The 13,620-nt window shown below is 40.2% G+C and overlaps 1 protein-coding gene across 4 annotated transcripts in view; it reads right to left on the bottom strand.

Annotated features, from left to right (window-relative positions):
* NEDD4L (NEDD4 like E3 ubiquitin protein ligase) overlaps nucleotides 1-13,620 on the bottom strand; it is a 336,292-nt gene that overhangs the window by 148,121 nt on the left and 174,551 nt on the right. For all 4 annotated transcript variants that reach the window (XM_061170523.1, XM_061170522.1, XM_061170524.1 and 1 more), the window contains one exon: nucleotides 106-187. In XM_061170523.1, coding sequence (XP_061026506.1) covers nucleotides 106-187 — 82 coding nt within the window. The remainder of the gene's footprint in view (nucleotides 1-105; nucleotides 188-13,620) is intronic.

The following is a 13,620-nucleotide window of genomic DNA, read 5'->3' on the forward strand; positions in this document are numbered from 1 at the left end:
CAAATATTGCCATCTTAAAATATAAACTTCTACAGAGCTCAAAGACATAATTTAATGAGATTTAATTATGACTTAAAAGATGTTTAATTAAGGATGGACGCTTACCTTTTTAATTGTTTTTGTCTGTACCAAAGCAAGTTCTCTATTCTCATCTGCTACGTACAATGAAAGTTTCACATATGGATCACTGTAAGAAAAAATAGGATTATACTTTTCATTTTAAAAATACAAAAAAGAAAGTAGCCATAACCTAACTGAAAATGCGAAAATATCACTTAATGACCAGCTTGTGTAAATTTCACAAACTAAGCAGTAACATTTTTAACATGCTTATAACTAGGTAAATATACTGAGGAAAGTTTTTATCACCTAGAACCAAGGATGTTTATTTAAAAGCAAAACTAACATCAAACTCGTATTCTAATTTTAAAGATCATCTTCTCTATTCTTAATTCAAAAGAATTAATCTCCCATAGTATTTTTTCTAAGCACAATCAGATTCTGAAAAGATTACAAGAAAAATTATTAAAAGGCATATAAAATTTGTTCAGACTAGTAAAATCTAGCTAGAAAATTTAGTTTGCATCTTATTTATATTCTGATTTCCATTACGTTGGTAAAAATTATTTTTCTTTCAGTAGAGGTAAAACAGGCATTGTTCATCTAAGTCAACATATATCATCTTATAGATTAAAACAAAAACGTACACACAAAAAATTAAAGCCCAGTAAGTCAACAGAGTTGCCCAAAGTTACAGATTTTAGTAAAGTCTTGATTAAATTTCAGGTTTCCTGACTACAAGTTCCAGAGTTCCTATCATTTCCTTGGGAAACTGAAAACTTTTAGCCAGAAGTGTATTGAAAGGATTACTTAATGTGAATTATCTACTAAGAGCTTGGTAAGTCCACTCCTCACACGTTCTGGAGTTGCTAACACTGGGATAGCTCAAATCTAGTTAAACTATAAGAATTTGGGATCCAGGTTCTTCTGTTTCACACTTGAGATTCTTAAAGTCATAGGAAGGGCCTTCGTGTATTCAATCCCCAAATTTTCACTCATCTAATTATCGATAGTGGATGATTTATTTCTATCCAACTTGAGAGTTATCCTTTAGTAGTTACACACCACGACTATTAACCCTTATTTTGCAACTTCCAGGGTATTTCTAAAGATTATACGGAGCATCATAAAATGCTTAAGACTATATTGGTTTTTATTAGATAGCTCAATAAATATGCCGTGAAATCTCCTAAGGAAAGAGAATGGTGTGATAAAATGAAAAGTTTAGTACTAACAGGACTATACTTGATATCCAAAAAACAGAAATCAAAAGTCAGTGAAAAATATTGTTGGTGTCTGTGTGTAGTATTTATTACCCGTAAAATGCATCTCAGTGGAAGCTACAACCCATCTCCTTAAACAAACACACACAAAAAAACAATAGAATTTTCTCAGTTATATTCTGAGTAAATATTTTTATTTTTAACATTCTGGTTTAGAAGAAGGTATTAGTCAACCCTTTGTCACTTAACCATAAACCACAGATGCTCTTTCACTAAAGAACATTTAACCAGATGCACCTACTTCTCCTTATGCGGACACCCTCAGCCTCAGAATAAAGATGAACCAAGAATCAGAACCTAATCTAGGTCTAAAGACCCCAGGAACACCTTCCTAATCAGAGCCATGGTCTGGGTGACGGACCAGGAGTATAATTCTAGGTCAGTGGTTCTCAGACTTGAGCATATCAGAATTGCCTGGGGGCGGGAGTACTTAAAACACAGCTTGCTGGGCCCCAACCCCAAATACCCCCAAAAGATCTAGTAGGTCTGGGGTGGGACCGTAGAACTTGCATCTCAAATAAACGCCCAGTGATGTTGGTGCTCTTGAGTCAGGAATCACATTCTGAGAACCACTGTTCTACATGGTATTTGAAAAGAGTATTTTCTAGTTATAGAAACCCATTTTCTATTTCCAGCCACCAAGCTATTGCTAAAAAGGGCTCACGGCCTGATATCTCTGTTATCTCAATAGGCTCCCAGTGCGCCATGGAAGTGCATGCACGCTCGTACACACACACACACACACACACACATTACAGAGAAGACAAAAAACTCTGCTGACTGCCATCTCTTTTTTCATGCCCCCTGGCTGTCACGATTGCTGCCTATTATATAACTGCAATAAAGAGCTAGGCACTCACTTTAATGGAACATTCACATTCTTCCTCTAATCATTTACTGACCTCAGTTTATATGCCCGGAATAGTTCACAATGAGTGACACATGCAGTTGGGGGTTGAGGGTGGGGTTTCTGAGGCTGGGACAATGTCCCCCAGCTGTGACAAGGAAGGCATGTCTGGACCTGTCTTGAGTGTTCATCCAGGCAGAAGTAGGTACTACGGTGACTATGTGAAAGATTGACCAGGAAACTTCCTGGAAGAGAATTCAAGGTGAACAGAGAGCCAAAGGCCAAGGGTGGGAGCTGGTGAAAGGACAGTAAGGTGCAAGTTCAAGGGAAGGGAGCACAGGGCTTGGGATGGGCTGGTGAAAGGATGGTAGCGTGCAAGTTCAAGAGTGGTGGGGCTGGAGTGGGGAGGGGAGCCAGCTGTCCAGATCCGTCTCCCTTTCCAACGGTACAGCAGTACCACTCCCATCAACAAATGTTTACAGAGCACCGACTACACTCCCAGGAGTGGGCAACAAAAAGGATTAAACTATCAAAGGTCAAAAATGGACATTCATGGATAAAGAAGATGTGGTACATATATACAATGGAATACTACTTGGCCATTAAAAAAAACCCAAAATAATGCCATTTGCAGCAACATGGATGCAACTAGGGATTATCATACTATGTGAAATTAAGTCAGAAAAAGAAAGACAAATACTGTATGATGTCACTTATATGTGGAATCTAAAATATGACACCAATGAACCTATCTATGAAACAGAATCGGGTGCCCAGAGAATAGACTGGTGGTTGCCAAGGGGTGGGGTTTGGGGAGGGAGGGAGTGGGAGATTGGGGTCAGCAGATGCAAACTATTATATATAGAATGGATAAACACAAGGTCCTACTGTACAGCACAGGGAACTATAGTCAATATCCTGTGAGAAACCATATCATATTTTCAAATGGAAAACATGAAAAAGAATGTATATGTATATATAACTGAGTCACTTTGCTGTACAGCAGTAATTAATACAACATTGTAAATCAAATGTACTTTAATAAAAAATAAAATGTTTTTAAAAAAAGAGGACACTCATGAATGGCCTTCCCTAGCTCAGCTGAGTGAGGATGACAACATTTTCCCATTTCACCAAGGGGAAGGCTGGAGCAGAAAGCTGTGATACAAACAGGGCATCAAGCATCAGAAAATGAGCAGGAAGATGCCAGAGCAGCCTGAGCAGCAATCAGTTCTACCCCAACCATCAGCACAACTGAAACCAGCACCACCACTACCGTCACCACTGCCACCAGCCCAGCACCCAACCACCATCAAGCATCCATGCTGCACCTGGCAAATGTTTATACGCAGTATCTCATTCCACCCTCACCACAAGCTTATGAAGTTGGCACGTTTTTCAGATGAGAAGATGAGACAGAAATCAAGCAGCTTGTCCCACGTTAAACAGGAAGCAGGGGAGATGGGAAGGAACACAGGCATGCTTGCTCCAGAATCCGACCCTCTGAGTGCATGGATCCAGCCTTGCTGCAATACGCTATGCTGACCACCAACAGACCTAGCTGGAAGAAATGTCTAGGGGCAGGAGTTCCCCAAATTCTGGAAAACATTTTGTGCCGTAACTGCTATTATGACCTAATTTTTATCTTCTTATCTTATCCAAGTCTGGTGGAGGAACAAGACTCTTGGGCTAAGTGTCTACCTTTAAGGAAGGTCACACCTTTGAGATCTTATCTCCTTTTCAGCACTCCAAATAGCCAGCTGTGTGACCTTGGACAAGCCACTTGAGCGCGCTGAACCTCGATTTTTGTATCTCCAAAAACAAGTGGTTGGACTAAATCAGTGGTTTTCAAACTGCAGACTCGACAGAGCCTTAGTTCTGCATAACTATCTCAGGATAACTACAGGCTACCATTTCCACCTTAATCTGTTGTATATATGGGTTGTTCATGTTAGAATATTTTTGGACAGGGTTCTAAAACTTAAAAAGATAAAGTTTAAAGCCAGTGGACTGGATGATTCCTTTTGGTTAGGATATTCTGAATCTCAGAATAATTCAAACTCACTTCTCTTCATTCGTAATAACAATAGCCCAGCCCATCCTAAGTAAATACGGATTGGCTTCCTAAAGATATGGCAGGAAGAGGGAATAACACCCTATCCTCTCCACCAGGGCATGAAGGTTGAAGCCCACAGTTGTATGAGAACCCCCCCTTGATCATCACTGGGCTGGTATTTTCTAATACACGTTACCAGCTCTAACCAACTTACCTATGAGGTATCAAAAACATATCACCTGAGCAATAACCAAAACAAAAGGCAGGCACGTGTGCATGTGTGTTAGGGGGGAGGGGCAAGGCTGAGGGACAGCAAGCCTCATCACGAGCTTCTTTTCAAAAGCTTGCTTGTTGTTTTAACCCCTGACGACCTTCATGTGAGTGTGATGCTCTGCAGGAGTGGTGAGAGGAAGAATTCAGTTCCCAGAGACTTTTTCACACTGACTTGAGCCGTCTGATAGAGGCAGCAGTTCTGGAAGAAGCTTCTGCCCTCTGAAGCTCTACTTCTCAGATCTCACACTCTCCACACCTTTACTACGAAAGGCCGGCCAAATCCTGAGGTCAATGGTAGGTTATGTTCAAGACTTACCTCTCCCCAGCTAGACCACCAGAAGGTTTAGGAAAGACACATAAAAAGCTCATCAGCAGCTTCTATTACGGGGAGTAGACACAGGGTACAGCTATAGGGGTAGAGGTTCTGGTTTTCATGTCACTCCCTGTACACTGAAGATTTTTGTTGCTGTTATTAACCAGTAATACATAATACTTTTATAATTTTTAAAAAACCAGGAGGGGCATGGAGGGAAGTAGGCAAGAAGACCATCTGTCTCCTCGGCTGGTACTTCTTCATTTGGTGCCCTTGACCATCTCCACTGGAGTCTCAAATCTCAACTTCACCAACTCTCTAAGTGACCTTCAGACAGTCACTTAACCGCTCTTAACTTCAGGTGGTTCATGAATGAAACGGGAATGATAATTCCTAACTCAGAGCATCATTGTAAGGACCAGAGAATATTACGTATTAATATTAGTAGCCACTTCAGCACCAAACACACAGCATAAGTGCCCTATTAATGACAGATGTTGTAACTGATTCTGTTTTTTCCTCTCTTTCGAGACTTGTGAGGTTCTCTGTTGCTCCTTCCAAGCCCCCTAACTTCTGCTGTGATTGCTGATCTAATCTGACACTGATTACCTTATAGCATAAATTGGGTGCCGGCCAACCACAGCACACTAAGTATCCCATGCTTCCTCACAGCACACTAAGTATTCCATGCTTCCTCATTATTCATGCTGTGTGGAAGCCCCATGGGGATCTGGGTGGAGATGATCAAACTGGCAGTATTATTTACAACAAAACTCAACAGGGTTCACTCTTGGCAACAAGTTACTGTCCTAGTGGCTGGTGTTCAGTGCAACTCACTAACATTACTCTCTAGGAAGCTCAACGCTTTGTGGTTTAGAAGAGAAATGATCTAAAAATGTGACTAATTCTATATAGTCACATTTTTTTGTTGTTGTCAGTCTGTAATGCTTACAGTTTATTTACGTGGGTAGCACTTAAAATCTGTTATGCTTTCATGGTTACATTTTCCACACTAAGCATATATATATATATAACATATATATATATATATATATACACGCACAAAAGTAACTGACACATAGCTAAAGTTAATAGTTGTTCTCTCTAGATTACAACTTTATGAATTATGTTTATTTTCTTCTTTGTGGTTTTCATTTTTTTCTAAATTTTCTACTGTGAGCAAGTACTACTTTTATAAGTACAAAAATTATGAATATAGCAATAATAGTTACACAAACACTACAACTATAACATACTCTTCAGTGAGGCATGGAGCCCTGCAATTTCATGGCTAGCCTAAAACCTTAATAACAAACCCAAAAGAGCTTCAGATGTTTCTTCTACCCAGAAAATTGCCTTAAATGGGTGACTACTGAAGATATTTGAAAGAAATATGCACATATATTCCAGCCCTTGACATTTACTGAAAGGCATGAATTACACTTTGAAATACATCACTTGTCACCAACACTGACAATGAGTTACTCTTAAATATGTATGACCTTTCAACAAATGCAAGAAAGCAATGGGTCTACTACAGACAGATGCATTTTTACCTTTGTCCAAGGTAGGTAAAGAGGCATTAAAACTTTATAGCTTAGGTGGAGGCATAACCCTCCCAGACTTCAAAGCTCCAGTAATCAGAACAGCGTGGTACTGGCACAAAAACAGACATGTGGATCAGTGGAACAGAATAGAGAGCCCAGAAATAAACCCACACACCTACGGTCAATTAATCTTTGTCAAAGGAGGAAAGAATATACAATGGGGAAAAGACAGCCTCCTCAGCAAGTGGTGTTGGGAAAGCTGGACAGCCGCATGTAAATCAATGAAGTTAGAACACACCCTCACACCATACACAAAAATAAACTCAAAATGGCTGAAAGACTTAAATATAAGACATGACACCATAAAACTCCTAGAAGAGAACATAGGCAAAACATTCTCTGACATAAATTGTAGCAATGTTTTCTTAGGTCAGTCTCCCAAGGCAACGGAAATAAAAACAAAAATAAACAAATGGGACCTAATCAAACTTACAAGCTTTTGCACAGCAAAGGAAACCATAAACAAAACAACAATCTACGGACTGGGAGAAAATATTTGCAAATGATGAGACCGACAAGGGCTTAATTTCCAAAATATACAAACAGGTCATACAATTCAATAATAAAAAAGCAAACAACCCAATCAAAAAATGAGACGGCCTAAACAGACACTTCTCCAAAGAAGACATACAGCTGACCAATAGGCACATGAAAAGGTGCTCAACACTGCTAATTATTAGAGAAATACAAATCAAAACTACAATGAGGTACCACCTCACACCAGTCAGAATGACCATCATTAAAAAGTCTACAAATAACAAATGCTGGAGATGGTGTGGAGAAAAGGGAACCCTCCTACACTGTTGGTGGGAATGTAAATTGGTACAGCCACCATGGAAAACAGTATGGAGGTTCCTTAAAAAACTAAAGATAGAGTTCGTATACGATCCTGCAATCCCACTCCTGGGCATATATCTGGGCATATATCCTGGGCATATAATTTGAAAAGATACACGCACCCCAATGTTCATAGCAGCACTATTTACAATAGCCAAGACATGGAAACAACCTAAATGTCCATCAACAGATGAATGGACAAAGAAGATGTAGTACGTATATACAACAGAATATTACTCACCACAAAAAGAGTGAAATAATGCCATCTGAGGCAACATGGATGCACCTAGAGGTTATCATACTAAGTGAAGTAAGTCAGAGAAAGACAAATACCACATGATATCACTTATATGTGGAATCTAAAATATGACACAAATGAACTTATTTACAAAACAGAAACAGGCACAGAAAACAAACTTATGGTTACCAAAAAGGAAAGGGGGCGGGGGAGGGACAAATTAGGAGTCTGCAATTAGCAGATGCCAACTATTATATATAGAATGGATAAACAACAAGGCCCTACTGTATAGCACAGTGAACTATATTCAATATCCTGTGAGAAATCATAATGGAAAAGAATATGAAAAAGAATGTATATATAACTGAATCACTTTGCTGTACACCAGAAACTGACACAACATTGTATATCAACTATGTATCAACTAAAAAATCCCAACAACTTTACAGCTTAGGCACATTCTCTGAAGCTGCTGGAAAATATACTTTTGGATATTTCAGGAATGACTTGGCTGTTTGGAGCAGCTTGTGGTTTGCCCCTATCCCAGCACCTTTGCAGTCACCCAACTCTTGAAATGGCTAGTCAGGACCAACTCTCTCCTTGTCCTCTGCCATCCACAACCAGTCACTCGGGTGTCCCAACCGTGGGTCCTAGAGACCCTTTGGAGTCGGGGGAGGGGGTGGTGGGAGCACTGCATGTGCATCTGTTTATCTCTGACACATAAATACACAGTTCTGTTTATATCTATGTAGATATGCAGTAGCCCATGAAAATATTTAAGCCAGAAGAGTTTGTTTTTAAAACAATTTGAATTAAAACCAATGTTTTCTTATCTTCTGCTAGTATAAATATCATTCAGTGGCAGTCACTAATAGGCAAAGTTCCACCTATAAATTACTAAAATGTTCATACAGCTGTCAAAGAAAGTGATAGCTGTGACATGCCTTTGTCTCCAGCATTTTCTATCACGTGTTTTTCCCGTATACATGCAATCATCAGAGATTAAGAAACCACTTTTCTTTTATGCTAGTAATAGTTTAATAGAGGGACTTCCCCAGCGGTCCAGTGGTTAAGACTCCATGCTCCCAATGCAGGGGGCACGGGTTCAATCCCTGGTCAGGGAACTAAGAACCCACATGCCGCCCAGCACGGTCTGAAAAAAAAAAAAAAAAAAAAAAAAAAAAAAGAGAGCCAAGAGAGATAACAACTCACAAAGCCATAAGGAAACAGGGAAACCAAAAACTGCTCCCTTATCAGAAACTGTTCAGTAATTAATTCCTCAAATAGAGTGTCCACCAAGTGCAAAGGACTGTGGTGGACACCAAGGAGGGAGGTTAAAAAAGTGGGGGGCAGGGGGATAGAGGTAAACAGATGCTGCCCTCAAAGAGGCTGTCTACCCCTGCTCCAGAGAAACCAAAGTCAGACAAGAGTGAATGCATGAAATATGCAGATGTCGCCTTTATGAAAGTTGGCTACATACATATTCTAAGAACTCAAAAAAGTCATAAATTTTTATGTTTATTAGATGATCTGAAATGCAGGGACCATCTTATGAACAGAAATAATAACTTCCAGTATCATTTATTAAGCACTTTCTGAGTGCACAGCATTGTGCATGGTGCCTTATGTATACACCATCTCTGATCTTCAGAATAACCCTGGTAAGCAGGATGTTAGTAATTCCCATTTCATGGATAAAGAAAAGAAAAGATAATGTCCTAGTACATACGTGCACACATGAAATGCTATGGAGCCATTAAAATGGTATTGATGAGGAACCTGATGTAGTTGCCTACACACTGTTTACAAAGAAAGTTTAAAATTTTTAATTAAACTATATTAGCAATTAAAATTAAACTGTAAAAGCATATACACCTACTGCATTATAAATATACCAAACTATAAAATAGTGTTTATTACCGCATTTATGAGACCATGAGTGATTTTTTTCTTCCTTTCATTTCTCTCTATATTCCAAATGATAGAGATGGTCACTATTTAGGCTGGAACACTGAGACTGCAAGGTGACATAGGTAGTCCCTATGGCCAGCCTCTCTGCCCCTCCCCACCAGGGAAGTCTCACTGGAAATGGTTCCAAACAAATGGCAACAACCAGAAAATTCAAGTTAAACATACCAGACTTGTGCTGATAAAGTATGTGGGGTAAACAGTTCAAATTTAACGTCAATTTCTAATTGAACCACCACCTTCCTTTTCAAGTAACAGGGTCAAGACATCTCAAAGAGCCTTTAAAAAGAAAGGTATATAAACACACTCAGTGGAGTAAAAAGGAATGCCCTTCCTTAGTATCCCTGTTAAGTATCCTGTTGGTGAAATATGCTTCATCACCACCGGAATAGCATCTATTTGTGGGACCCCTGCCAGTGAAGTGATGTTTAATTGCCATGTCAACACTCAGCAATTCAAATCATGCACTTGTAAGAGAAATTACCAATTTTCCAAATTGATTAGACAAGACGGCACGAAAGCGTATCTTCTGAAAATACAGTTCAGAAACACATCACAGCACGTGCACATACTCAAACCACATGCACACAGACAGGTGTTATTCAACAACCTGAGAGCGTGTACAAAGCTTAGAGGGTTTTACTGCCTAATGTAGGTGGAATACCCAAAAGTAATCCATGATGAGATGTTTTAAATGTAGATTTCTCAGATTAGAAATGGTACAAGAAAGTTAAAACTACTTCGCATGATTCCTCATGTAGTATAGTAGTCCTCTCTCTTAATATGCAATAAACATTATGGACATTATGGAAATCTTCAGCCAAATGAGACCATTATAGCAAATACTATAATTACATACATCATTCATTTCAAATTGCCGTAAGATAGTTCAGAGGTACTTTTATTTATTTTATTGTTTTAAAGACTTATTTATTGTTTCTTTATTTTTATTTTACTTTTGGCTGCATCAGGTCTTAGGTGTGGCACACGGGATCTTCATTGAGGCATGCAGGATCTTTAGTTGCGGCGTGCGGGCTCTTTGTTGCATTGCACGGGCTTCTCTCCAGTTGTGGCGCGCAGGCTCCAGCGTGCATGGGCTCTGTAGTTTGCTGCACACAGGCTCTCCAGTTGAGGCGTGTGAGCGCAGTAGTTGTGGCGCACAGGCTTAGTTGTCCTGCGGCATGTGGGATCTTAGTTCCCTGACCAGGGATCGAACCCGTGTCCCCTGCATCGTAAGGTGGATTCTTTACCACTGGACCACCAGGGAAGTCCGTCAGAGGTACTTTTACTCACTTTTCTTCAACCTTTATTCGAGTAGTCATGTTTGTTACCTTCCGAGGACTAGTCCAGCATAAAGTAGTAGGATCCGAACCCATAGGATCCCTACTTTAAGGACTCTGGATAACTAAAACTGCAGGAGTACACACAGGTACTCACACCAAGACTATGTAGAGCTCAAGTTCACTTTATATAAACTTTAAATAGTCCTTAAAAGCTCTGGCTGAACAAAAATCTATATAATGAATCATTTCCGCATTACCTCCCATCACAGCCCCAGAGACATGGTTTCATGAACAGAGATTTTATCTGTAAAACAAGTGTTTTTAAACACACACACACACACATACACACAAACACACAAGTCCTACTATTGTTAGTTAAAAGAGCATTTGGTCTTTGTCAATAAATTTATCTGTGTGCATTTAATTCATTAAGAAAAGGTCCCAGAAGACTGTCCAATGGGAAATATATCCACAGGACAATATAGAATCAGTATAATATATGCACACTTTCAAATTTACCACACAACTAAATTCTTATTTCATTATCAGCTTTTACTGATCTTAACTATTTAACTGGAATAATTAATATAACCTCAAAGCTGTAAGTTTTCAAACAAAGACCAAGTTATGCCTAATATACTTGTATATTCACTTACCAAATGCTCCACAGACTTATCAGTAATTCCTGCCTAGGGAAGGGTTATCAGCTGGAAAATATTTATGCAAATTGTTTAGCACAAAGGGTAATAAACTTCTACAGCGCTACAGAAGTAAAACGGACAGGCATTCCAAGAGGTAGGTCAGGCAGGAGCTCTACAGATGGGGCAAACGTGTTAATAACAGATGCAGAAATGGCTATCAAGGAAGAGTTCACTATGCATGGCTCTCCCATTTCACCATCAGAAAGGAGAGCCACACCCCCTGCCAATATTTTCCTTCAGGCCCCACCCTGGCAAAAGAATCCTGGGCTGGCTGACAACAGGTTTGAATCTTAGGAGTCCTATGGATCTGAATGACTGTGGGACCTAAACGCTAAATCTTCCCTAAAGACGTTCTTTGAAAACCACAGAGTCCAGTTCTACTGTTTACGCAATATGTACTCTATCCTCTAGCAGAAAGAGAAAGGAAATGTGCTCCATCTATTAACTATCCAGGCCAGAGAAGGCAATCTACGTGGGGCACAGGCAAAGTCACCACATCAGAAGTCTTGGGTCACAGAGACTACGAATCCTACGACAAATTATGAGGTTGAATAGATTTATCATTGGAACTTTTTTTTCCATTGAAGTACAGTTGATTTACAATGTTGTGTTAGTTTCTGGTGTACAGCATCTGTTAATCCCCAACTCCCAATCCTTCCCCCACCTTGGTAACCACAAATCTGTATCATGGAAACATTCGAATATTCCCCATCAGTGCCCCTCCTCCTTCTTAAAACAGGCTACTGCTCACCTTTTTCCAAGTACCTGTTGAGGGTTTCATTCTTACGCTCACTTGGCAGGACCTACACTCTGATGGTGTTTGCTCACAGTAATGATTAACTAGAACAATTCAGAATACCTCCATACACCCTCCCCGTTGTACGTGCACTAAGACAAGGACTCCACCGCAGTGCAGACGTGTGGATTCCAGCACACGGCACCACCACGGTGGCTGGACTGCCTGCAGAGGCCTGCAGACGTAAGGAATTCCTATGCAGAGGTTCTCACGCTGTGGCAGGCATCAGAATCACCTGGAGGGTTGGTTAAAACACAGATTGCTGGGCCCACCCCCAGAGTTTTTGATTCAGATCCGAGGTAGAACCTGATAATCTGCATTTCTAACAATTTGCCCATTTGGGCACCCCACTTTGGGAACCACTGAGACTCTGTCTTTTCCTCTTTCTTTCTCCAGGATCCAGCAGCATGAGCTCATTCAACTCAGTACTTGTCTCCACTATCCAGGCCATCACTCCTGAGAGGATGGGAGAAGGGTACAGGCAGCTCATATCTACTGGATGCCCAAGACTCTGCCTCTCTGGGTGGGCTTTCTCTGACCGCTTGATACTGCCTACATTTACTGCGGTCATAGAAAGGGCAACTTACAAGGCCTACCTGTAATTACAATTTACAGGCAGCACCACTTTGTTCATTAGTTCAAGGCGGTGCGGTGAGGCAGCTGAGTAAAGGCAAGTCGGTTCTTGTCTATTTTTTAAAAACACTACCTTGTAATAAGAGGACAGTTGCAAGTACCCTGTAATTATAAGAGCCTATCAGGAACTCAGTTCTGAAGGAAATAAGGCAAGGGGACAAACTCTGAGATGTGATCACCTCATCCGTCTCTCTTTCCTGACATGAGTCTGGTGGACACTGATACCCACTCATCTACTTCCCTCATAGTTAGAGAAGTCAAGCCAATTCAAACTTCTTGCAAAGATACCTTTGTAATTGCTTAATTTTATATATATATATATATTTTTTTTTTTTTTTTAAATAAACTAGCTCCCTCCACTCCCCCAATTTATAAAGTCGGTAGCCTAAAAAAACAGGTACGCAGACACATTATCACACTGAAATCACCAAGTACAGGAACAGACTTCCAAAGTCATCACTCTAACACTGAAGCCCATTCCTCGGCTCATCTCACCTGTGCCCTTAGGGTGGAAAAGAAGCAACGCTGCTCAAGCAGAGGAACTTTGACCTTGATGCCAAAGTGGAATCAACACCGAGCTGTGTGCAAGAGGGCAAATTCTAAGGTACAGAACTACTCAGGGAATTCAGCCTTTATTCACTAAACAGGGAGAAAAAGATGCTTTTAGTTAACTGTGGAAGAGCCGTGGGTGCCCAGAGCACAGCTTGTGCCTGACGTCTACTGTC

This window comes from Eubalaena glacialis, chromosome 15 (assembly GCF_028564815.1).
Source record: "Eubalaena glacialis isolate mEubGla1 chromosome 15, mEubGla1.1.hap2.+ XY, whole genome shotgun sequence".
Taxonomy (NCBI): Eukaryota; Metazoa; Chordata; class Mammalia; order Artiodactyla; family Balaenidae; genus Eubalaena; species Eubalaena glacialis.